This window comes from Oncorhynchus kisutch, linkage group LG4, assembly GCF_002021735.2.
Source record: "Oncorhynchus kisutch isolate 150728-3 linkage group LG4, Okis_V2, whole genome shotgun sequence".
NCBI lineage: Eukaryota > Metazoa > Chordata > Actinopteri > Salmoniformes > Salmonidae > Oncorhynchus > Oncorhynchus kisutch.
The window spans coordinates 41688286-41716248 of NC_034177.2; the positions used below are offsets into that span (position 1 = coordinate 41688286).

Below are 27963 nucleotides of genomic sequence, written 5' to 3' on the forward strand. Positions count from 1 at the left end.
TTGACTTACTCCACATTTTGCTGTGTTACAGCCTGAATTCAAAATGGATTAAATATTTTTTTCTCCACCCCCTACACACGATACCCCATATTGACAAAGTGAAAACATGTTTTACAAATGTTTAGTAATTTATTAGAAATGTCTCATTTACATAAGTATTCACACCCCTGAGTCAATACTTTGTAGAAGCAACTTGACAGGTAACAAAAGTTGCCTGCGGAGGTCTACTGTTCATTGCTATACTGTACTGCCATCGTGTGACCATTAGGTATTATTACATGAATTTATGTATTTCATGTTTTACATAACACAGTGGAATAAAAAGCTGAGGTTATGCTAAATCCTATGTTGGTCATATTAACAGAGGACCTGGTGGTGTGAATTTTCAACAACTACCAAATTGTCCATGTTGAAAGCAGAGGTTTAAAGTGTCGTCACTAGGAGCTGATCACTAGCTTCCACAGTCATAAACCCCGCCTATTTCTACTTTAAATGTTAAACCTAACCTTAACCTCACTGCTAACCAAAAAGACAGAATTATATTGTTTTCATTAATTTTTACAATATTATAGAACGTTTTGACGTTATGGCTGTGAAATCCTGTGGAACCAGGTTTAAAGGGCTTTGACTTTGAGTTTCGTTTCTCCGGAAGCGTGACTGACGCCCAATTGCAAATTGGGTGAGGTGAGGATCATATAATATAATTTCCCCGACCGAAACACGATGTCTTCTGTCGTGTCTCGATATGTAACACAAATTCTGTGTGGAAATCAAGGATGCTTGGACTTCAAGCAGCTTGACCGGATCGTTGGTCAAAAGTTCACTGTTTCAGATGACGTCCTACTTGGAATACTTTGTGACAGAGGAAAATATGCCATCAGTAAAGGCGAAGGAAAGGCCTCGCGTCTCGCTATGAGCCAGAACAGTGTTATTGTTGCAAAGACTTCACTGCGAGTCTGTCAAAGCCCTCCTGGCGATTGTCTTCATTGCGAGAACTTACACTTGTGCAGATACTTTGTATGCGGTAACTGCAGGTTCGGGTAGGTGTCATGTTCTGTGAGACTATATAAACATTATGTTTTTTATCTCATAGTGGAACTGCAGATGTTTTATATCATAGGTAAATACTGAGGTCAAATTAGTTTTATATTGGATATTCGGTTCTCTCATCAATAGCTATTGATAGCTATAAAAATGGTATATTCTGTATCCGGTGAATGGAGAACAATCCACTACTTTTATTTTTAATAACAAAAATTGAATTAAAATCTTGAATAGTTCTTAAAACAAAGCGTGCCGTGACTATGAAAATCATGTGTTCTGAATCAAGGGAGATGGAGGATTGAGTTTTCTCCCATCTTCCCATGATCCAGGATATATAATTTTAAAAGTCACGGCACGCTTTATTTAAGAGCTATTGAAGATTGAAATCCAGAAAAATAAAATCTACATTTCAACAACAAAAAAGGTGTGGATTTTTCTCCATCCCTTGATTCAGAATATCATTTTCATAGTCACGGCACGATTTGTTTACGTGCTATTGACAGAGAGAACTGAATATCCAATATAAAAACATTTTTACCTAAATGGTAAACCGAATTTAGTAATGTCTGTTGATAATTCGGGTGTAGAATCTGATATTGTTACAATTTGACCACAAACACACCTGTTGTAACTGGCCCTGTGACTAATTTATTTGATATCTCAAGCAATGAGTATCAGATATCATAAGCTTTGATTGGACTAGTTAGTGAATAGATATAACAACAACATTTTTGCTGAGGAGCCAACAGCATTTGTTGACCTGACTAATGCTTGAAAGTTAGTCATGTGAATCTTCTGTTGTCTTGGTTTAATTTGCTGATCTTTTGTCAATGTACTTACATTGTTCGCATTTCTCTTTAAACTCAAGGAACAAGTGCAAAAATGCCCACAGTCTAGATTCCCCACACAACACAGCTCTTATAAGGAGTGTGGATCACCATGAGCTGGGGGAGGCAGAGCTGTTTCCACTACTGCTGCAGAACGACCCCTACCTGATGCCTGAGGTGGGTGGCTCCCAAAATGACCTCTACCAATTAGTGGATCTAAAAAGATTGGATAGGTTACTGGGAAGGTTAGCAGTAAGGTAATACTGTAAGGTCACCTCCTTACTCTGTAATAGCTGGAATTTCTGCCATACTGTTTATTAAAGGTCAACTGGCCTTTAGAATCAACTTCTCTGGTTTTAAATGGCCTATATGGCATCGATATGAGTCAAACATGAATTATAGTGTCAAAATTGTGAGTTCATCGCGACTTACTAGAGGGTTGCCATGTGGACATTTTGTTGTCAAGTCTGCATGAGTGCAATGCACGCACATTTCGCTCTGCAAATAGGAGTGAAAATGGGCTTCCATAAAGCTGATGCCAACTTCCATGCATTTCAACAATATTGCCAGATGGCCAGGAATTGATTACATATGACAGTCATTTCTGATGCCTATCAACTGTCAAACCACTGATGTTGGTGAGTATATTAGCTAAGTAAATCGCTGTTATTAGCTAGCTAGTATCTACTTTTGGTTATACATTATTTGATAATGCTAGCGAGCCAGCCTAGCTATGAGATTAAATGGGAATGATACTGTAGCTAGCTACCTTGCTAACAACAGCTACCTGTAGGCCATTGGCATTCAGGGTCAATACAGGGCAGGCACTTGGAGGCTAGCTAATCATAGGATGTCGCCAGCTTGCTTTCAATAATGATTCAACTTGAACTGGCTAGCTAACATGAACTAACTAACGTTAGCTAGCTATCCAACTGATTTCAACTCAGACAAAGGTACAGTATGATAACTAACCAGAATTTGCTAAGGTAGCTAGCTAGCTAGCATTCGGGTGCTTCGTCTGCTAACCGAAAACAACATGCCTGCTCTCATAAACGTTTATCATGTAAAAAATAAATGACGGGTGGTACTTGTCTACTACAAATACAGCCATGGCTCTGAAAGCAAATGGCAAAATATATCAGCAAGCATCAATTCTATAGTTGCAGGCCCTCTTTTAGCATATACAGTACCAGTCAAAAGTTTGGACACACCTACTAATTCAAGGGTGTTTCTTTATTTTTACTATTGTAGAATAACAGTGAAGACATCAAAACTATGAAATAACACACATGGAATAATGTAGTTAACCAAAAATTGTAGCCACCCTTTGCCTTGATGACAGCTTTCCACACTCTTGGCATTCTCTCAACCAGCTCACCTGGAATGCTTTTTCAACAGTCTTGAAGGAGTTCTCACATATGCTAAGCAATTGTTGGTTGCTTTTCCTTCACTCTGTGGTCCAACTCCTTCCAAACCATCTCAATTGGGTTGAGATTGGGTGATTGTGGAGGCCATGTCATCTGATGCAGAACTCCATCACTCCTTCTTGGTCAAATAGTCCGTACACAGCCTGCAGGTGTGTTGGGTCATTGTCCTGTTGAAAAACAAGTGATAGTCCCACGAAGCACAAACCAGATGGGATGGCGTATTGCTGCAGAATGCTGTGGTAGCCATGCTGGTTAAGTGTGCCTTGAATTTAAATAAATCGCAGTGTCACCAGACAGTGTCACCAGCAAAGCACCATCACACCACCTCCTCCATGATTCACGGTGGGAACCACACATGCAGAGATCATCCATTCACCTACTCTGCATCACAAAGACACAGCGGTTGGAACCCAAAATCTCAAATTTGGACTCATCAGACCAAAGGTCAGATTTCCACAGGTCTAATGTCCATTGCTCATTTTTCTTGGCCCCAGCAAGTCTCTTCTTATTGGTGTCCTTTAATAGTGGTTTCTTTGCAGCATTTCGACCATGAAGGCCTGATTCACAAAGTCTCATCTGAACAGTTGATGTTGAGTTGTCTGTTACTTGAACTCTGAAGCATTTATTTGGGCTGCAATCTGAGGTACAGTTAACTCTAATGAATTTATCCTTCTTTTCCTGTGGCGGGCCTCATGAGAGCCAGTTTCATCATAGCTCTTGATGGTTTTTGCGACTGCACTTGAAGAAACTTTCAAAGTTCCGGATTGACTGACCTTCATGTCTGAAAACGACAGTCCATCATTACTTTATCATTGCTTATTTTAGCTGTTCTTGCTATTATATATATATATGTATGTATATTTTTTTACCTTTATTTTACTAGGCAAGTCAGTTAAGAACAAATTCTTATTTTCAATGACGGCCTAGGAACAGTGGGTTATAACTGCCTGTTCAGGGGCAGAACGACAGATTTGTACCTTGTCAGCTCGGGGATTCGAACTTGCAACCTTTCGGTTACTAGTCCAACGCTCTAACCACTAGGCTACCCTGCCGCCCCACGGACTTTGTCAATTACCAAATAGGGCTTTCTTCTGCATACCAACCCTACCTTTTCACAACACAATTGATTGGCTCAAATGCATTAAGAAGGAAAGAATTTCCACATATTTACTTTGAACTAGGCACACCTGTTAATTGAACTGCATTCCAGGTGACTACCTCATGATGCTGTTTGAGATAATGCCAAGAGGGTGCAAAACTGTGAAGGGTGGCTACTTTGAAGAATCTCAAATGTAAAAAATATATTCATGTTTAACACCTTTTTTGGTTGCTACATTTTTTATTTATTTATTTTACCTTTATTTAACCAGGTAGGCAAGTTGAGAACAAGTTCTCATTTACAATTGCGACCTGGCCAAGATAAAGCAAAGCAGTTCGACAGATAAAACGACACAGAGTTACACATGGAGTAAAAACAAACATACAGTCAATAATGCAGTATAAACAAGTCTATATACAATGTGAGCAAATGAGGTGAGAAGGGAGGTAAAGGCAAAAAAAGGCCATGATGGCAAAGTAAATACAATATAGCAAGTAAAATACTGGAATGGTAGTTTTGCAATGGAAGAATGTGCAAAGTAGAAATAAAAAAATAATGGGGTGCAAAGGAGCAAAATAAATAAATAAATAAAAATTAAATACAGTTGGGAAAGAGGTAGTTGTTTGGGCTAAATTTTAGGTGGGCTATGTACAGGTGCAGTAATCTGTGAGCTGCTCTGACAGTTGGTGCTTAAAGCTAGTGAGGGAGATAAGTGTTTCCAGTTTCAGAGATTTTTGTAGTTCGTTCCAGTCATTGGCAGCAGAGAACTGGAAGGAGAGGCGGCCAAAGAAAGAATTGGTCTTGGGGGTGACTAGAGAGATATACCTGCTGGAGCGTGTGCTACAGGTGGGAGATGCTATGGTGACCAGCGAGCTGAGATAAGGGGGGACTTTACCTAGCAGGGTCTTGTAGATGACATGGAGCCAGTGGGTTTGGCGACGAGTATGAAGCGAGGGCCAGCCAACGAGAGCGTACAGGTCGCAATGGTGGGTAGTATATGGGGCTTTGGTGATAAAACGGATTGCACTGTGATAGACTGCATCCAATTTGTTGAGTAGGGTATTGGAGGCTATTTTGTAAATGACATCGCCAAAGTCGAGGATTGGTAGGATGGTCAGTTTTACAAGGGTATGTTTGGCAGCATGAGTGAAGGATGCTTTGTTGCGAAATAGGAAGCCAATTCTAGATTTAACTTTGGATTGGAGATGTTTGATATGGGTCTGGAAGGAGAGTTTACAGTCTAACCAGACACCTAAGTATTTGTAGTTGTCCACGTATTCTAAGTCAGAGCCGTCCAGAGTAGTGATGTTGGACAGGCGGGTAGGTGCAGGTAGCGATCGGTTGAAGAGCATGCATTTAGTTTTACTTGTATTTAAGAGCAATTGGAGGCCACGGAAGGAGAGTTGTATGGCATTGAAGCTTGCCTGGAGGGTTGTTAACACAGTGTCCAAAGAAGGGCCGGAAGTATACAGAACATGATTCCACATTTGTCATTTCATTGTTTTGATGACTTCACTATTATTCTACAATGCAAAAAATAAAGAAAACCCCTGGAATGAATAGGTGTGTCCAAACTTTAGACTGGTACTGTACATTACTTCTAAACTAGATTTATTTTCTTACTATATGTTTGAGTGATGATCTTTAATTCACAGGCCACATACAAAACCTGGTGGATTTGTTGTTCAGCAGCATCGTGGTCCGTCCTGGAATTCACCTAAACACCATTTATAATGTAATCAGTGCTGTGTTGTCCGCTTCCACTGTGCCAATGGACTACTATTGGGCAATGCCCCCCCCCCCAAAAAAAAAATTATGCACTGAGCGAATTTGTGCAACTTCCGGTGCAACCAATGTGTGGTGTTCAATGTAGAGACCTTTGGAAAAACACATGCAGGCTTGACATTAACCTGCTTATCCACTTGTCTTTCAGAGAAGGACATGACTGAAAATGTTGTTTGATGCAAGAAACTACTTTCAAAATAAAGATCATTATTATTGCCATACCATTTATTACAGAGAATCAAGAGATCATGCTACGTTCTGCCTGTTGGCTACTTAGCATTCAAAAAGTCTCAAAATACAACACTGCCCATTTTAAGACACAAAAAAGCTCTTTACCTGGCTAGCTTTTCAAAGATGGCTAGAAATGCACACATTTTGTGCTCTTGTATGAAGAAATCACTCCCCCATTATTGACTAGAAATGAGCTATAACTGGGCTAATAACTCGCCTACTAGTTTAGAATATGAAAAAACGTGCACGTGGCTACATGCAGCTCTCGCTTTCGTCGCAAAACAAGCGCATCTACTCACTACCGCTCATGCTGTAGCCTAAACAACAGTCCAGTTTAAAGGAAATGGCACAGATCCATATATGGCAATGGATATTTACATATAGGCCGACTGCAGCTCTTACTGGTTATGGTGCACTGGTCTGTGCCTGTCAATGCAATAGAATCCTACTCCAATGCACTCTGCCTACAAGAAAATCTCTTTGCATACTATGTTCGTTTTGGTATGTAACATTGAAAGTGATTCGATCACAATTCCCACACTAGAGCGAAACGTAAAACTCTAGAAAGTTGAAGTTCACTCTAGTGCTTCTCTGAGTGGGCTGTTACTACTTCTGCACAGCAGTCAAGGGAAGCTGCTCGCCTGCGCTTGCAGCTTTGAGGGAACATTGCTCCTGGGCCTGAGTGAGTAATGCCAACCAGTCAGTGCCATGCTGGCACGTGTCCCTTGTGAATTAGCCAATCAGAGATCCTAATTCACAGCTATGTTCAACCGTGTGTTTAGTGTTGGCTTCTATGACTGTATGGTGCCTGTCTGTGTGATATAGGAGCTGAAGTCAGGCTCCTTCATGACCAGTATCTATGATGAGTGGCCTGGAGCTGATCTACTCTGCCATGCCCATCAGGCATTGGCAAACACCTCAGAAGGTGATTACTAATAAGACAGTATATCACAAGTGTTTAGTAATACTCTTCCTTGTTTTTCCACAGATGGGCAGAATAGATTATTTTTAAATGGAGTCCTTTGACTGAAAGAAAGGTTGATACTGATGACTGTATTGGGAGAGACCTTGCAAGACAATTAAACAAGACACATCTATTACTTTCTGTCGTCTTTTGTTATTATTGAATCGAATTGTACTGTATGTTCTTCAAACATGTCAGGGAAGTCCTGTCTAATACGGAACACCATACATGAAGGTATAATATTTGCACACTGTTATATCAGCAGAACTACTTTTAAAGTATAATGTGAAGTATGGCTTATTCATGGAACTGTTAGACTTGAAAGTTATCAAAACACTGTTTAGAATGTCTACATACTGTATGATGGTGTGTATACAGTATGGAAAGTATATGAATAGAGAAGTTCTACAGCAGTAATTATATAAGATGAGTCTTGACTAGAATACGTTATATGCTGTACATATGAAGTGGGTAAAATGGTACATGTAAACATTATTAAAGTGACCAGTGTTCAATGCCTGTTTTATATGTATTGATTATGGATCCCCATCACCTGCTACCAAGGCAGCAGCTACTCTTCCTGGGGTCCAGCAACATTAAGGCAGTTACATTACCGTGCAAAAGTTTGGAGTCACTTAGAAATGTCCTTGTTTTCCGTGAAAACATACATGAAATGAGTTGCAAAATGAATAGGAAACATAGTCAAGACATTGACGAGGTTATAAATAATGATTTTTAATTGAAATAATAACTGTCCTTCAAACTTTGCTTTTGTCAAAGAATCCTCCATTTGCAGCAATTACAGCCTTGCAGACCTTTGGCATTCTAGTTGTCAATTTGTTGAGGTAATCTGAAGATATTTCACCCCATGCTGCCTGAAGCACCTCCCACAAGTTGGATTGGCTTGATGGGCACTTCTTACTTACCATACAGTCAAGCTGCTCCCACAACAGCTCAATAGGGTTGACATCTAGTGATTGGCCACTCCATTATAGACACAATACCAGCTGACTGCTTCTTCCTTAAATAGGTATTGCATAGTTTGGAGCTGTGCTTTGGGTCATTGTCCTGTTGTAGGATGAAATTGGCTCCAATTAAGTGCCATCTACCGGGTATGGCATGGCGTTGCACAATGGAGTGATAGCCTTTCTTCTTAAAGATCCATTTTACCCTGTACAAATCTCCCACTTTACCAACACCAAATCACCCCCAGACCATCACATTGCCTCCACCATGCTTGACAAATGGTGTCAAGCACTCCTCCAGCATCTTCATTTTTTTCTGCGTCTCACGAATGTTCTTCTTTGTGATCCAAACACCTCAAACTTAGGTTCGTCTGTCCATAACACTTTTTTTCCCAATCTCCCTCTGTCCAGTATCTGTGTTATTTTGCCCAGCTGGCCAATAAAAAGAAAAGTCTGAGATATGGCTTTTTCTTTGCAACTCTGCCTAGAAGGCCAGCATGCCGGAGTCGCCTCTTCACTGTTTGACGTTAAGACTGGGTACTATTTAATGAAGCTGCCAGTTGAGGATTTGTGATGCGTCTGTTTCTCACACTAGACACTAATGTACTTGTCCCCTTGCTCAGTTGTGCACCGGGGCCTCTCACTCCTCTGTCTATTCTGGTTAGAGCCAGTTTGCCCTGTTCTGTGAAATGAGTAGTACACAGCGTTTTACAAGATCTTCAGTTTCTTAGCAATTTCTCGCATGGAATAGCCTTAATTTCTCAGAACAAGAATAGACTGACGAGTTTCAGAAGAAATGTATTTGTTTCTGGCCAATTTGAGCCTGTAATCAAACCCACAAATGCTGATGCTCCAGATACTCAACTAGTCTAAAGAAGGACAGTTTTATTGCTTCTTTAATCAGAACAACAGTTTTCAGCTGTGCTAACATAATTCCAAAAGGGTTTTCTAATGATCAGTTAGCCTTTTAAAATGATAAACTTGGATTAGCTAACACACCGTGCCATTGGAATACAGGAGTGATGGTTGCTGATAATGGGCCTCTGTACGCCTATGTACATATTCCATAAAAAAATCTTGTTTCCAGCTACAATAGTCATTTACAACATTAACAATGTCTACACTATTTCTGATCAATTTGATGTTATTTTAATGGATAAAGGAAATTTATAATAAACAAGGACATTTCTAAGTGACTCAACTTTTGAACGGTGGTGTATATACTATTAATTACATTACATTTCACAAAGCATTAAGTGTGTGCCATCAGGCCACTACTCTACTACCACATATCTACAACACAAAATCTGTGTGTGTGTTGTCTCTTCACATTCCCCGCTGTTACATAAGATTAATTTTCATATTTAAAAAAAATATTATTTACTGCTTGCATGAGTTACTTGATGTGGAATAGTACTGTGCGCCTCCCATACTTTGTTCTGACCTCGGGGAATGTGAACAGACCTGTGGTGACATGTCTTGTGCCAGTAGTTTAAACAGACAGCTCGGTGCATTCAACATGTCAATACTTCTCACAATACACGTAGTGATGAAGTCAATCTCTCCTCTACTTTGAGCCAGGAAAGTTTAACATGGACAGACCTTAATGTTAGCTCTGTGTACATTTAAGTCCCTCACCTGACCACACGACTAGACAGTAGTCCAGGTGCAACAAAACTACAGTATGGTCTGTAAGACCTGCCTTGTTGATAGCGCTGTTAAGAAGGCAGAGCAGCACTTTATTATGGACGGACCACTCCGCATCTTGGCTACTTTTGCATCAATATGTTTTGACCATGACAGGATACAAACTAGGGTTACTCAAAGCAGTTTAGTCTCCTCAACTTGCTCAATTTCCACATTATTCATTACAAGATTTAGTTGAGGTTTAGTGAACGATTTGTCCCAAAAAGAATGCTTTTAGTTTTAGAAATATTTAGGACTAACTTATTTCTTGCCACACATTCTGAAACTGACTGCAGCTCAAAGTGTTGCAGTGATTTAATTTGCTTTGGTAGCTGATGTGTTGAGTCATGAGCATTAGAGGTCGACAGATTATGATTTTTCAACGCCGATTATTGGAGGACCAAAAAAGCCGTTTTTTTTAAATTTAATTACATTTTTTAAAATTATTATATTTTTTTATGGATTTGTAACAACGGCAATTACAACAATACTAAATGAACACTTATTTTAACTTAATATAATACATAAATAAAATCAATTTAGCCTCAAGTAAATAATGAAACATGTTCAATTTGATTTAAATAATGCGAAAACAAAGTGTTGGAGAAGAAAATAAAAGTGCAATATGTGCCATGTAAAATATGTGCCATGTAAGAAACGTTTCAGTTCCTTGCTCAGAACATGAGAACATATGAAAGCTGGTGGTTCCTTTTAACAGTCTTCAATATTCCCAGGTAAGAAGTTTTAGGTTGTAGTTATTATAGGACTATTTCCCTCTATACCATTTGTATTTAATTAACCGTTGTCTATTGGATGTTCTTATAGTCACTTTAGTATTGCCAGTGTAACAGTATAGCTTCTGTCCATCTCCTCGCTCCTCCCTGGGCTCGAACCAGCAACACTACTACAACAGCCACCACATCGAAGCAGGGTTACCCATGCAGAGCAAGGGAAACAACCACCCCAAGGCTCAGGGCGAGTGAAGTTTGAAACACTATTAGCGCAGGCTAACTAGCCAGCCATTTCACTTCGGTTACACCAGCCTCATCTCGGGAGTTGATAGGCTTGAAGTCATAAACAGCACAATGCTTGACGCACAACGAAGAGCTGCTGGCAAAACGCACGAAAGTGCTGTTTGAAAGAATGTTTACGCGCCTGCTTCTGCCTACCACCGCTCAGTCAGATACTTAGATACTTGTATGCTCAGTCAGATTATATGCAACGAAGGACACGTGTAGTTAACTATTATGATTGATTGTTTTTTTATGAGAAGTTTAATGCTAGCTAGCAACTTACCTTGGCTTACTGCATTTGTGTAACAGGCAGTCTCCTTGTGGAGTGCAACGAGAGAGGCAGGTCATTATTGCGTTGGACTAGTTAACTGTAATGTTGTAAGATTGGAACCCCCGAGCTGACAAGGTTCAGGGGCAGAACGACATATTTACACGAGGCAGTTAACCCACCATTTCTAGTCTGTCTCTGAAAATAAGAATGTGTTCTTAACGGACTTGCCAAGTTAAATAAAGATTAAATAAAGTTTTTTTTATTTTTATCACCGCCCAAAAATACCGATTTCCAATTGTTATGAAAACTTGAAATCGGCCCCAATTAATCGTCCATTCCAATTTAATCGGTCGACCTCTAATCAGCATACATAGACACACAGGCTTTGCCCAGAGTCACTGACAGGTCATTATAGCAGGGGATGTAAAGCCATAACACAAGTTTTTCCAGCAGCAGATTATGATCGATAATGTCAAAAGCTGCACTGAAGTCTAACAAAACCACTCCCACAATCATTTATTATCAATTTGTCAGCCAATCATCAGCCATTTGTGTAAGTGCTGTACATATTGAATGCCCTTCCCTATAAGCATTCTGAAAATCTGTTGTTAGCATTGTATTTCACAGTAAACAAATTATCTGGTTAAACTATTTCCAATAGTTTACTAAGGGTGGGGAACAGGCTGATTGGTCGGCTGTTTGAACCAGTAAAGTGTGCTTTGCTTCCCGCCAGGCCTGAGTGCACACACTTTCCTGTAGGCTTAGATGGAAGAGATGGCAATATTCTCCACTCATTCGCAGTAATTTTCAGTCCATGTTGTCAGACTCAGGTGTCGTGTCATTGTTAGACAATTCTTCTTTTTTTCCACACCCTTTACGTAATTCTGAATTACAATGCTTGTCTTTCATAATTTGGTCAGATATGCATGGATGTGTAGGTTCATAATAATAGTGGCATCAGTGACAGAGGGAGAAGCGTCCATCCATGTATACGTAAAATGTATATGTAAGATAGTCTAGCTAGCTACATTTTCAGATATTACACATTTCTAATTTTGTCATAGTTGTTTTCATTTAAAGTTAGTGTACTGTTAGCTAGCTAGCTAACATTAGCTGGCTGGCTCGCTAGCTAACGTTACGTGTATGATCTGTGTAGTAATATTATTTGGTTCTCGGCGCCATTTGCTTTGTTTAGTTATAGCCTAATGTTAGCTAGCTAACATTGAATCTGGTTGGTTAGCTACCTGCAGATTCATGCAGGGTAGTAACGTCATGAGTTGAGATTATGGTTAATTGTTTAGCTAGCTAGCTACATGCCTTAACAAAAGACTCCAATATGCAAGTATCCATTTCAATAGAATGCTCATGATGTCACTGCAACAGCTGTTGATAGACACAACTGCTAAATTCCAATTTCAGAGTACTCTGGTCTGAGTGTGCCAGAGCTCAAAATAACTGACGAATTAACGTACGCTCAACACCCGTTCAATATGGCCGGTGTCAGTAAAAGTTGGCAAAAAGGCATAAATTGTTTCCAGCAGCACAGTTGCAGTCACAAACGCTCTAGATAACATAACAGCCTAACTAGCTCTGCTGGGGCGAGTGAAATGGTCAGTGCGATTCTCTCATTTGTGTCTGGAATTAGCTAGCCAACGTTAGCCAGTTAGCTTGGGTGCTTGACTACTGTTGTTAGAACAGAATTTTCGGATCAACACTTTACAGAGATGGGTGGGGCTACAGCTTAAGAGAGTGTGAACGTGCTGAATAGGTGTTGACAAAGAAGAGCTTTCCAGTAGGTGTAACAAAACATTTAGTCAAAGGCCATTTTCTCAAAAGTGAAGTTGATAAACTTTCAAAGACAGAATTACTTTCACATTGTTCCTCAACTGTAGTGTGTGATCCAATGTAAAAAATAAACACAATTTCAAATGTTTCTACATAAGACAGAATCAATAGACGGAATCGAGCCGGTCGGTCACATGTTGTTCCGGCGCCGACAGAGATGGCCGCCTCGCTTCGCGTTCCTAGGAAGCTATGCAGTTTTTTGTTTTTTATGTGTTATTTCTTACATTGGTACCCCAGGTCATCTTAGGTTTCATTACATACAGTCGAGAAGAACTACTGAATATAAGAGCAGCGTCAACTCAACCATCATCAGTACGACCAAGAATGTCTCTCGCGAAGCGGATCCTGTGTTCTGCCTTTCATCCAGGACAACAGAATGGATCCCAGCCGGCTACCCAAAAAAACGACTTCGTAAAAGGGGGAAACGGAGCGGTCTTCTGGTCAGACTCCGGAGACGGGCACATCGTGCACCAATCCCTAGCATACTTCTCGCCAATGTCCAGTCTTTCGACAACAAGGTTGATGAAATCAGAGCAAGGGTAGCATTCCAGAGGGACATCAGAGACTGTAACGTTCTTTGCTTCACGGAAACATGGCTCACTGGAGAGACTCTATCGGAGTCGGTGCAGCCAGCTGGTTTCTCCACGCATCGCGCCGACAGAAACAAACATCTTTCTGGTAAGAATAGGGGCGGGGGCATATGCTTCATGGTTAACGAGACGTGGTGTGGTCACAACAACATACAGGAACTCAAGTCCTTCTGTTCACCTGATTTAGAGTTCCTCACAATCAAATGTCGACCGCATTATCTACCAAGGGAATTCTCTTCGATTATAATCACAGCCGTATATATTCCCACCCCCCAAGCAGACACATCGATGGCTCTGAACAAACTTTATTTGACTCTGTGCAAACTGGAATCCATATCCTGAGGCTGCATTCATTGTAGCTGGGGATTTTAACCAGGCTAATCTGAAAACAAGACTCCCTAAATTGTATCAGCATATCGATTGCGCAACCAGGGCTGGAAAAACCTTGGATCATTGCTATTCTAACTTCCGCGATGCATATAAGGCCCTGCCCCGCTCTCCCTTCGGAAAAGCTGACCACAACTCCATTTTGTTGCTCCCTGCGTACAGACAGAAACTAAAACAAGAAGCTCCCGTGCTGAGGTCTGTTCAACGCTGGTCCGACCAATCTGATTCCACACTCCAGGACTGGGATATGTTTCGTATTGCGTCAAACAACAACATTGACGAATACGCTGATTCGGTGTGCGAGTTCATTAGAACGTGCGTTGAAGATGCCGTTCCCATAGCAACGATTAAAACATTCCCAAACCAGAAACTGTGGATTGATGGCAGCATTCGCATGAAACTGAAAGCGCGAACCACTGCTTTTAATCAGGGCAAGGTGACCGGAATTTTTTTATTTATTTTACCTTTATTTAACCAGGCAAGTCAGTTAAGAACAAATTCTTATTTTCAATGGCGGCCTAGGAACAGTGGGTTAACTGCCTGTTCAGAGGCAGAACGACAGATTTGTACCTTGGGGTTTGAACTTGCAACCTTCCGGTTACTAGTCCAACTCTCTAACCACTAGGCTACCCTGCCGCCCCAAACATGACCGAATACAAACAGTGTAGCTATTCCCTCCGCAAGGCAATCAAACAAGCTAAGCGTCAGTATAGAGACAAAGTAGAATCTCAATTCAACGGCTCAGACACAAGAGGTATGTGGCAGGGTCTACAGTCAATCACGGATTACAAAAAGAAAACCAGCCCCGTCACGGATGTCCAGGATGTCTTGCTCCCAGGCAGACTAAATAACTTTTTTTGCCCGCTTTGAGGACAATACAGTGCCACTGACACGGCCCGCAACCAAAACATGCGGACTCTTCTTCACTGCAGCCGACGTGAGGAAAACATTTAAACGTGTTAACCCTCGCAAGGCTGCAGGCCCAGACGGCATCCCCAGCCGCGCCCTCAGAGCATGCGCAGACCAGCTGGCTGGTGTGTTTACGGACATATTCAATCAATCCCTATCCCAGTCTGCTGTTCCCCCATGCTTCAAGAGGGCCACCATTGTTCCTGTTCCCAAGAAAGCTAAGGTAACTGAGCTAAACGACTACCGTAGCACTCACTTCCGTCATCATGAAGTGCTTTGAGAGACTAGTCAAGGACCATATCACCTCCACCCTACCTGACACCCTAGACCCACTCCAATTTGCTTACCACCCAAATAGGTCCACAGACGATGCAATCTCAACTGGTGAGGGTAGGCAACAACATCTCCACCCCGCTGATCCTCAACACTGGGGCCCCACAATGGTGCATTCTGAGCCCTCTCCTGTACTCCCTGTTCACCCACGACTGCGTGGCCACGCACGCCTCCAACTCAATCATCAAGTTTGCGGACGACACAACAGTGGTAGGCTTGATTACCAACAACGACGAGACGGCCTACAGGGAGGAGTTGAGGGCCCTCGGAGTGTGGTGTCAGGAAAATAACCTCACAATCAATGTCAACAAAACTAAGGAGATGATTGTGGACTTCAGGAAACAGCAGAGGGAACACCCCCCTATCCACATCGATGGAACAGTAGTGGAGAGAGTAGTAAGTTTTAAGTTCCTCGGCGTACACATCACAGACAAACTGAATTGGTCCACCCACACAGACAGCATCGTGAAGAAGGCGCAGCAGCGCCTCTTCAACCTCAGGAGGCTGAAGAAATTCGGCTTGTCACCAAAAGCACTCACAAACTTCTCGAATCGAGAGCATCCTGGCGGGCTGTATCACCGCCTGGTACGGCAACTGCACAGAGGGTAGTGAGGTCTGCACAACGCATTACCGGGGGCAAACTACCTGCCGTCCAGGATACCTACACCACCCGAGCCACTGCCTGTTCACCCCGCTATCATCCAGAAGGCAAGGTCAGTACAGGTGCATCAAAGCTGGGACCGAGAGACTGAAAAACAGCTTCTATCTCAAGGCCATCAGACTGTGTAACAGCCACCACTAACATTAAGTAAGCTGCTGCCAACACACTGACTCCACTCCAGCCACTTTAATAATGGGAATTGATGGGAAATGATGTAAAATATATCACTAGCCACTTTAAACAATGCTACCTAATATAATGTTTACATACCCTACAACATTCATCTCATATGTATATGTATATACTGTACTCTATATCATCTACTGCATCTTTATGTAATACATGTATCACTAGCCACTTTAACTATGCCACTTTGTTTACATACTCATCTCATATGTATATACGGTACTTGATACCATCTACTGCATCTTGCCTATGCCGCTCTGTAGCATCACTCATTCATATATCTTTATGTACATATTCTTTATCCCCTTACACTTGTGTCTATAAGGTAGTAGTTTTGGAATTGTTAGCTAGATTACTTGTTGGTTATTACTGCATTGTCGGAACTAGAAGCACAAGCATTTCGCTACACTCGCATTAACATCTGCTAACCATGTGTATGTGACAAATAAATTTGATTTGATTTTGATTTGATTCATGCCTACATTTGCTGATCTTGCCTATTATTGTTTTTTAAAGTAGTTGGCAATATCACTGGGCTTTGTGTTGAATGAGACATCTGATTCAATGAATGATGGAGTTTTTTTGCGTACAATTTTATTTTAAGGCTTTACTATTATTCATGATATAATTGTACTTTATTTTATAGTAAAGTTTCTTCGTCTTTTTGTTCAGTGTAGTCACATGATTTCTCAATTTACAGTACTTTACCAATCGGCTGTACAGCCAGACTTTTTCTTTTATATATATATATATATTTTTTTTTTAAATTTAAAACATACAATATACTTGCAGTGAAGCCACTCAACAACAACATCACATTAGTCAACTAACAGCTTCCCATCCAGAGCGATGCAGCCAAACTTATTTTCCATTCCTTTTGCCTCAGTTTTAACATTCCCTTTCTTAATGGGTGCATGCTTATTAGTAACTGTAATAAGCATTTTCATAAATGTGTCAAGTACAGCATCTGGTTGCTTCTCATTACACACCACAGACTAGAAAATATTATTTTAATCTTCAACAAACTGTAGGAATCATTACAATACTTGTATTGTATGACCTCCTTATACACTATTAGGCCCAACCTTTGGAACTTTGATTTTCCTAGATTTTAAGATAAACCTTTTGAAAAATCGTTACCTTTATTTAATTAGGCAAGTCAGTTAACAAATTCTCATTTACAATGATGGCCTACACCGGCCAAACCCAGGAGATGCTGGGCCAATTGTGCGATTGGGAGGAGCCCGTCTGTGATACAGCCTGGAATCAAACCAGGGTCTGTAGAGACGCCTCAAGCACTGAGATGCAGTGTCTGACTTGAGATGCAGAGTCTGATTTGAAGAATATAATGTTGCTCCCTGACCTGGCCCAAATCCCCATCATTCGCATGAAGAAAAGATGGAGATACAGGGGGCGCAGATGACTTGTGAGGATTTGTTGGCGAGTGGGTAACCCGCCTCTACCATCTGTGCTATTGCCAAATGTGGAATCACCGGAGTACCGGAGAATAAGCTGGATGAGCACCGTTCGAGACTATCCTACCAACGGGACATAAAAAAATGGTAATATCTTATGTTTCACTGAGTCGTGGCTGAACAATAACACAGATAATATACAGTTGACTGGATTTTCCGTGCATCGGCAGGATCGATCACCCTCATCCGGTAAGACGAGGGGTGGTGGTGTGTGCCTATTTGTCAATAACAGCTGGTGCACAATGTCTAATATTAAGAAAGTCTCTAAATGTTACTTGCCTGAGGTAAAGTACCTCATGATAAACTGTAGACTACACTATCTACCAAGACAGTTTTCATCTATATTTTTTGTAGCCATCTATTTACCACCACAAACCGATGCTGGCACTAAGACCGCACTCAACGAGCTGTATTAGACCATAAGCAAACAAGAAAATGCTCATCCAGAAGTGTGCTCCTAGTGGCTGGGGAATTTAATGTAGGCAGACTTAAATCAGTTTCACCTCATTTCTACCAGCATGTCACATGTCCAACCAGAGGGGGGAAAAAACTCTGGACCACCTTCACTTCACACACTTAGACGCACGCGGACAAAGTTGACCCTTGCCCCTCATTTGGCAAATCTGGCCATAATTCTATCCTCCTAATTCCTGCTTACTCTAAGTTAAAAAAAAATATTATAATAACAACAACAATTTTTAAAAAGTTACAATAAATAACAATGCGGCTATATACAGAGAGTACCGGTACAGGTCAATGTACAGGTTAGTCAAGGTTATTTGTACATGTAGGTAGGGGTAAAGTGACTATGCATAGATAAAACTGTGAGTAGCAGCAGTATAAAAACCAAAAGGGGGAGGGTATCAATGTAATAGTCCAGGTGACCATTTGATTAATTGTTCAGCAGTCTTATGGCTTGGGGGTAGAAGCTGTTAAGGAGCCTTTTGGACCTAGACTTGGCACTCCGGTACTGCTTGCCGTGCAGTAGCAGATAGAACAGTCCAGGACTTTGGTGACTGGAGTCTTCGACAATTTTATGGGCCTTCCTCTGACACCGCCTAGTATACAATTTAGGTCCTGGATGGCAGGAAGCTTGGCCCCAGTGATGTACTGGGCCGTACGCACTACCCTCTGTACCGCCTTATGGTCAGATGCCGAGCAGTTGCCATACCAGGCGGTGATGCAAACGGTCAGGATGCTCTCGATGGTGCAGCTGTGTAACTTTTTGAGGATCTGGGGACCCATGCCAAATCTTGTCAGTCTCCTGAAAAGTATACTTCCCGCAGCTATGGCCCTGTTCCTGTTTTGTAGCTGGCTCTCATTCCCGCTCCCCCCTTTGCACAAGATATAAAGGGAGAGATGCAGATAAACGGAAGCGTACTGACAGTTGAGCAACATTTCGAAATGTAATTGCGGGTAAGACCTTTTATTTAAACAACTAATGTACTGTTAAAATAGAGGAGTCTCAGCTTTATACGACTCTAAACATTATTTCAAAACTGTCGATATAGAGTAAATAACACCACATTACAAATGGAGTATGTAATTGAGATCATGCGCCAGTGGAATGGAGCATAGCACTCCATATGCAGTGAAGAGGCCTACATCATGTAGCCTACCAATGGAATGTTTTTGTAGGACATTAAATGTAATGTTACATCACTTGCATTGCTATCTAGCAGCAATATCATATTTAGAGTTGGCGATCTAGCTAATGTGTTTTGAGGTCCCACTTCCTCAGGTGGTAAATGATGTAGAATAATTGGCCAATATGCACAAAAGAAAAAAAATGTCATTTCAAAAAGTATATCAGATTATTCTTGATCCTATTTAACATGTTGCACATCACATATCCACCATGCATTCCCTGAACATGTTAGATGAAATGACTAACGTCTTCTATGTCTTACTTGGCCCTGGAAAAAGTCAGTCTAGAGCCCTCCCGCTTAAGTACCTTGCTTCGAGGTATAGCCATCTGATACCTGATTCACTGAATGAGGGAATTATTTCTAAGATTTTCTGCTTGTTGTGGGCTAGTGTTCTAATGTTATAGCGCATTTACCTTCAGGAGAGCCACTGGGTGTCGACTTGTTGTTCCAGCCCCACTCTAGCACGCCGTATTCTACAAATCAACTGCTCAACAGGACCTTTTAAGCAGGGCTGGATTAAAATCCTGCACAGACAGAGAGCTGACCACAGGTTTTATACAGTAACAGTGCTGTAATATTTGACTTTAAGACATTTGTTCAGTGGTATTGGTATGTTATTGAGTATCAGTATAGCTGGTATTGGTATTGAAGCCAACATTCTGAACACTTATAAATTGGGATCTAGCTAATGATTAGCCCATTGCGATAGCCTAAACAAATGCAGATGGTTAACTCCATGCTTCAACCATTTATAGCCTAACCGCTATGCTACTACTGTACATCGGTTAGGTTACAGGAGAATGCTCATTGCTAAAAAAAAAGGCCACCTCCCTAATAATATGAGCCATGTAGGCTATAGCCTTTGGTGAAAGAGAGAGCCCTAAACATGCTACTTTTTGCCAACATGGGCTAATTTCTGGAGGGGAATATTTGCAGTTATGTGGTGTGCACAGACCTCCGAATTTGTATTATATTGCATTCCAAGTGGCATTAAAAAGGTCTTCAGTCAAGGGCCTCTCAGGTGGCGCAGTGGTCTAAGGCTAGCTGTGCCACCAGAGATTCTGGGTTTGAGTCCAGGCTCTGTTGCAGCCGGCCGCGACCGGGAGACCCATGGGGCGGTGTACAATTGGCCCAGCGTTGTCCGGGTTAGGGAGGGTTTGGCCAGCAGGGATATCCTGGGCGCAGTGCACGCTGACCAGGTCGCCAGGTGTACGGTTTTTCCTCCTACACATTGGTGCGGCTGGCTCCCGGGTTGGATGTGCATTGTGTCAAGAAGCAGTGCGGCTTGGTTGGGTTGTGTTTCGGAGGATGCATGGCTCTCGACCTTCGCCTCTCCAGAGTCCGCGTGGGAGTTGCAGCGATGAGACAATACTAACTACTACCAATTGGATACCATGAAATTGGGGAGAAAAAAGGGCCAAAAAAAAAATGCAGATACATGTGTAAACTATAGGCTGATCTGCTTCTACTTATGTATTCTCTGTAAATATTTAAATGAATTGTTTTGCATCGTACTGGCCGCCTAATTGTTTCCTATCTTGGATTACTTGCCATTTTAAAGGTATACCTGCCATATTGTTACACATATCACACTTATTTCAGGGCTAGACATGTACCAATCAGTTGACTGGGTGACTGGCTTTTGCAAGTTTCACATTCACAGTTAGTCCTGTTTTTCAACTTCAATAGATATGCATGCATTCATGTAGGCCTACTTGAATGAGGAAAACGAGTATGCCTTGCCAAATGCCTTGCCAAATGTGATTTGCATGTAGTCTACAGTGTAGTCTACAGTGTATCTGGATGTTTTACCATCTCCTTTCAACTCTTTCCAGATCTGCTCCCATTACAACAAGGGTGTTGGTGAGCATGGCTCCTGCAAGTTTAAAACCAGTTGCACCAGCCTCCACCTCTGCCTGCACTTCCTCCAGGGAGACTGTAAGTTTGGTTCTGGATGTAAGAGGGCCCACACATTTGACGCCACCACCATGAAGATCCTAAATGGCAGAGGATTCAGCCAAAAGAACATCAGCATCCTCGACAAGATCTACAATAACAAATTCATCATCATCGGTCAGAGTCACGAAGAAAAGCCATCTGGTAAGGAAATGACAAGGTAGAATCAATGGAAATATCATTGTAATATAATGTAGTAACTGTGTTTGTCCTGTCTAGTTGTAGGACCCTCCCCTGCTCCAGCCATAGAGCCAGTTGGGAAAGAGCGTTCTCGTAAGCCTCCGTCCCGCTCCATCAGTGAGACCGACAGGAATGAAATCTGCCTCTTCTTCATCCGCAGACACTGCAGCTTCAAAGGTAACATGAACTAAACCTACTTTATCAACATTTTAGTTTACAGTACTGTGTTTGAAGTGTTTACATGTGTTTCTTTGGCTGTGTGTTCTGTCAGAGAAGTGTGTCCGTATCCACTACCACCTGCCTTACAAATGGCAGATCTTAGAGAGAGATGGAGTGACTTGGAGAGACCTGCCCAATGTGGAGGAGATTGAAAAGGCCTACTGTATCCCAGCAAAAGATACAAGGTACAGTTGTCATCATATCAGATGGTATTTTTTTAAACATTTTTTAAAATACAAACAAAATCCTATTTAATGTACAACACTCGACTAGTGACGTGCTCAATATGGAAGTTGTGCGATGAAGCGGATGCTAAAATACCGGATTGTTTCGCTAGCACAGATTGGAATATGTTCTGGGATTCATCCGATGGCATTGAGGAGTTTACCACGTCAGTCACCAGCTTCATTAATAAGTGCATCGACGATGTCATCCCCACAGTGCCATACCTACATATACCAACCAGAAGCCATAGATTAAAGGAAACGTCCTTACTGAGCTAAAGGCTAGAGCTGCTGCCGCCTTGGAGTGGGACACTAATCCGGACGCTTATAAGAAATTCCGCTACACCCTCAGACAAACCATCAAACAAGCAGTGTCAATACAAGACTAAGATATAATCCTACTACACCGGTTCTGACGCTCGTCGGATGTGGTAGGGCTTGTAAACTATCACGGCTTGAAAGGGAAACCCAGCCGTAAGCTGCCCAGTGACGCAAGCCTACCAGACAAGTCGAAATGCTTGCTTTGAGGCTAGCAACATTGAACCATGCATGAGAGCTCCAGCTGTTCCGGACAACTGTGTGATCATGTTCTCTGTAGCCAAGACCTTTAAACAGGTCAACACTCACAGACGGATTACCAAGACATGTAGTTGGAGCATACACTGACCAGCTGGCATATGTCTTCACTGATATTTTCATCCTCTCCCAGACCCAGTCTGTAATACATACATGTTTCAAGCAGCCCACCATAGTCCTTGTGCCCAAGAACACCAACATAACCTGTCGCAATGAACTAATCTGTAGCAATGAAATGTTTCGAAAGGCTGGTCATGGCTCACATCAACACCATCAATTCAAACCCACACCAACAGAACCACAGATGACGCAATCTCTATTGCACTCCACACCGCCCTTTACCACATGGACAAAAGGAACACCTACGTGAGAAAGCTGTTCATTGACTATAGCTCAGCATTCAACACTATAGTGCCCTCCAAGCTCATCAGTAAGCTAAGGACCCTGAGACTGAACATCTCCCTCCAACACCATCATTATGTTTGCCGATGACACGACAGTGGTAGGCATGATCACTGACAATGATGAGACAGCCTATAGGGAGGAGGCCAGAGACACTGCCAGAACAACTACCTCTCCCTCAACGTCAGCAAGAAAAAGGAGCTGATCGTAGACTACAGGAAATGGAGGGTTGAGCACAACCCCGTTCACAACGGTAGGGCTGTAGTGGAGCGGGTCGAGAGCTTCAAGTTCCTCAGTGTCCACATCACTAAGGACCTATCATGGTCCAAACACATCAACACAGTCGTGAATAGGGCACGACGATGCCTCTTCCCACTTAGGAGGCTGAAGAGATCGGCATGGGCCCCTCAAATCCTTAAAGTTCTACAACTGCACCATTGAGAGAATCTTGACTTGCTGCATCACCCACCACCTGGTATGGCAACTGCCTGGCATCTGACCATAAGGCGTTATAGAGGGTAGTTCGTATGGTCCAGTACATCACTGGGGCCGAGCTCCATGACATCCAGGACCTTTATACCAGGCGGTGTCAGAGGAAGGGCCCTAAAAATCGTCAGACTCTAGCCACCCAAGTCATAGACTGTTCTCTCTGCTACCGTATGGCAAGCGGTACCGGAGCGCCAAGTCTGGGACCAAAAGGTTCCTTAACAGCTTCTACCCCCAAGCTGTAAGACTGCTGAACAGCTTCTACCCCCAAGCTGTAAGACTGCTGAACAGCTTCTACCCCCAAGCCGTAAGACTGCTGAACAGCTTCTACCCCCAAGCCGTAAGACTGCTGAACAGCTTCTACCCCCAAGCCGTAAGACTGCTGAACAGCTTCTACCCCCAAGCCGTAAGACTGCTGAACAGCTTCTACCCCCAAGCCGTAAGACTGCTGAACAGCTTCTACCCCCAAGCCGTAAGACTGATGAACAGCTTCTACCCCCAAGCTGTAAGACTGCTGAACAATTAATCAAATGGCTACATGGACTATTATCATTGAGCCCCTTTTTATTTGCACTGATTCTCTTGCACCGGCTCTATGCACACTCACTGGACTCTACCCACACGCTCACACCTACTACGCTGGCACTCCCAACACACACACTACATATGCTCACACACACAAAAACATACATACACACACACACGCATATTGACACCACAAACAGACACTTACACACACTTTTTAACTCTTCACATACGCTGCTGCGACTAGTCACTTTACCCCTACCTACATGTACATATGACCTTTTTGTCTTTTTATCTCTGCATTGTTGGGAAAGGGCTCGTAAGTAAGTGTTTCCCGTTAAATTCTACACCTGTTGTGTTTTTATTTGACTGTTGGAGTACAGCATTCTCTCTCTGTTGCCCCTAGTGGAGGTGTCCAGCCAGTGAACTTCCTCACCATGACATGTGGAAGGTCTCCAGTGCGTCGTCTGTCCACTGTGTCGTCCGTCACCAAACCTCCTCACTTCATCCTTACCACAGAATGGCTGTGGTACTGGTCGGGTGAGCTGGGACAGTGGATAGAGTATGGCCAGGAGGTTGGTTCAATGAATACTTCTAGTTCCTGTCCTTCAGAGAACAACACCGTTATATTAACATGTTACGTGGTACTTTAGTAACTGCATTATAACTGGCGGAAGGTAGCCCAGTGGTTCGAGAAGCAGGGTGTGAATTCCAGCTCAGACAGGAAAATCTGGTGCGGAATGAGCCTGCAACCAGAGGGTTGTTTGTACTATCCTAGAAACCATCACCTGCCGTTGTGCCCTTGCAAGGCACTTAACCACCTATAATTGCTCCTTTGGCACTGCACTGCGGCTGACCCATTTGCTTCCAGCCCTTCGGGGGTGATGTGTGTGTATGTGTGTGTGTGTGTCTCTGGCGGTTGGGTTGTGCATAAAGTAAAGTTTTTCAGTTCTCTGTTAAGTTAATGGACAATGGAGTTGAGCAATGCTGTTACTATAGTAACCAGTGTTACTACACAGGAATAAGTGCTGGTTGTACCGTTTTAATGTGTTAGGGAATGTTTTCATTGTGGGTTTATATGAGCTTTGTTCGTATTCTATGTAGATGTATGATGATAAGGGGAAAGTGGCCTCTGTCACCTCCAAGACCCTGGAGAATGTATACCAAGCTGACTCGGACAGCGAGATTCCATTTGGATCTGGCCATAACCAGTACATTCTCTATTTCAAAGGTACCGTAAACAGTTTGGGACAACTATGTAGCCTTTGAGCAGCTATTTGCCATTATTACAAAATATAATTTGTTTTCAATAACTTACCTGGTTAAACGTTCATCAGTAAACAACCCCGTAAACTGTGTTTTGTCATACTAGATGCATTTTGATAGATTCTCTATTTCAGAGATGTATCAGCAGAATGTTAGATTCAAAACCAAAAGAGAGGTTCGTAGGAGACCCTGCTTTCTCTCTGGACAGGATGTGGAGGCCAAGCTGAAGAGGTACAGTATGCCTATTATGACTGTCCTTCATGACTCTACTGTAGGCCTATGTAATGTTAATGTCCTCCCACACCTTAACTCAAGTTCCTCATCTGGGCCTGTTATAGCTCTTCGTTTAGAGCGAAATCTTTCATTGCGATTTAGTATTTCATGTTTTCCTTCAAAACATCATCAGGATATTTACTGACCGTAATACTACTAAAGATTGTACAAGTGTGAGGGAATCTCTGTTGTCTGAAGAGAGAGCCTTGAACTGTACATCTTGTCTCATAAAATCATGAGTTCCTGTAGGTGCTGGGTAGAGGTATTTGTGGGAGACGGTCATGACTCCCTCCTCAGACATTTTGGCAGAACCCCCAGAATATGTTCTATAAGTTAAGATAGGAGACGGTGCCAGACACATGCAGGAACCAAGCCTATGAACCATGCCTATGTAGCTCGTCTGTAAGCAGTATATAAGAGAACTAACGGGACTGCCCCATAGAAGCTCACTTCAGACCCGTACTTTATGCATCTAAGTTTGACCGTGACCTCTCCAGCTTGCTGTTAATAAAGAATGATTGATTTAAGATTGACTTCTGGTGTCCATGGTGGTAATTTCCACAACGTAAGTTTACTAGTTTGTTATCTAAAATGTTATCCCTTTCAAAAGGGGCAGTGATTTTGAAGTGGAAATGTTGTAGTTAGGGTTTGTAGAGGAAGCCCTGATGGTTATATCTCTGAATCAATCAAAACAGAAAGCTTCCTTTTTTGACCTTCCTGTGTTTCTGTCTCCATGGTAGTGGATCTCCAGAGAGCACCAGCTCTTCTACTGTGTCTGTCCCTCCACACTGGGACAAGGAAGCCCTGCCTGACTTCACATACAAGGTACTCCCAGTCATAATATGCTGATACGGTTACACACACACACACACAATCACAATCCAAATGATTCATCCGTTTCCTTCAGCTGGTTCCAGTCTTAGGCCTGATGACAGAGTACCAAATGGTGCAGAGTCTGTTCAAACGTACCATGTCCACCAGCACCATCCACAAAATCAACAGGATCCAGAACCCCTCACTCTGGAGGGTCTTCCAGTGGTATGTACACTATGTTAGTGTAGTAGTGAGACAGTTGTACATTAGTTGTAGCTGTCTCAGTATGGCACACTGAGGCCATCTCCATCTTTCTAAGACCTGAAATTCTACCACCCCTTGTGGTTTAGTTGTCTTAGTTTTGGTTTAGTGGTAAAGACGGTAACATTGGAGTGCAGAGGGAACATTTAGCTTTTAAACTGTCCACTTATAGGAGTTCCTCATGGATGTGTTGGTTGGTGTGTTTGTGGCCAGGCAGAAGGAACAGATGAAGGTGAAGAATGGAGGGATACTTGTGGATGAGAGACACTTGTTCCACGGCACAGAACTGCCTATCTTAGATGCCATCTGTGAACAGAACTTTGACTGGAGGGTCTGTGGCATCCATGGATCACATTACGGCAAAGGTGAATGTTTATACAGCTATATCAATGACTAATATCCACTGCTTCTGAGAATGTTTTTAAGCATGTTTTTGTTTTACTCTGACATGTTTACGATTATTTTCCAGGAAGCTATTTTGCCAGAGATGCCTCGTACTCTAATAGATACTCCAAGTCTTCGGCCTCTGGCAAGAAGATCATGTTTGTGGCTCTGGTGCTGGTCGGGGAGTTCACTAAGGGAAACAGGGACTACCTTCGCCCCCCTCAGAAAGGCACCAGCAAGGCGCTCTACGACAGCTGTGTCGACTCCGAAAGCAACCCGGCCATTTTTGTTGTGTTTGAGAAACAGCAGATTTACCCAGAATTCATCATTGAGTACTCCTAGAATCCACAGTAGTGCGTAGCATCATGTTTTTATGAAAATGAGTAATTGGGTGGTCATCAAGTATGTTTTTAGACACGTTGCATTTGCATCTATTATAGTGGTGGGAGATAATTATTTGAAAATCATTCTTCAGGATATAAAAACAGTTTAGGGGTTTCTTTTACTGGGTTCAAAACTACTATTTTGGTGACTTATACCAAGGTCAAAGGATTTAGTGCCAATGAATGTGTAAAGGCCCTATGTAACCAGATGTGTACGGTTTTTATTATGATGACCTGTTTTTTTCTTCTCAGGTAGATGAAACATCAACCTTATTTCTGTAATACGAAAGTACAATATGTGGTGTACCATACACAAAACATTACTTTTTATTTTATTTTAATTTTTTTATACATTTTAGCTAAAGTAGTTGAGTAATTTCTTCAAAGTGTAAAATATATAAATGTCTTGTCAGTAAAACAAAAAAGCATTTTTTTTAAATCACATGGCATTATTATAGCATACTGTTAACTGTATAACTTCCAAAGTTATACAGTGTGCACATACTGGAATAAAACTTTATTAATGAGGTGTCCCATTTCAACATCCATTGCATGTACTCTTCCATGGCATGTCATTTTCCCTTTCAATCATAAAAAGATTTTCTGAAATTATACTGGTTACACATTATTTTCCAGATTTTTGTTTTGTTTTTGTTGATCACATCTCA

The 27963-nt window shown here is 42.0% G+C and overlaps 1 protein-coding gene and 1 long non-coding RNA gene across 2 annotated transcripts; both read left to right on the top strand.

Annotated features, from left to right (window-relative positions):
- Positions 1-460: 460 nt before the first annotated feature.
- Positions 461-27907, top strand: parp12a (poly (ADP-ribose) polymerase family, member 12a). The gene is made up of 12 exons (XM_020481033.2): positions 461-1040; positions 1913-2048; positions 21183-21447; positions 21523-21660; positions 21755-21887; positions 24322-24490; positions 25020-25146; positions 25316-25412; positions 26195-26279; positions 26362-26492; positions 26742-26893; positions 26998-27907. The coding sequence occupies exons 1-12, from the start codon at positions 724-726 to the stop codon at positions 27252-27254; spliced, it is 2007 nt and encodes a 668-aa protein (XP_020336622.1). The 5' UTR covers positions 461-723; the 3' UTR covers positions 27255-27907.
- LOC116373994 (uncharacterized) lies at positions 5915-7518 on the top strand. Its single transcript, XR_004209726.1, has 2 exons — positions 5915-7338; positions 7402-7518. It is a non-coding gene; the product is annotated as an uncharacterized LOC116373994 (long non-coding RNA).
- Positions 27908-27963: the final 56 nt, after the last annotated feature.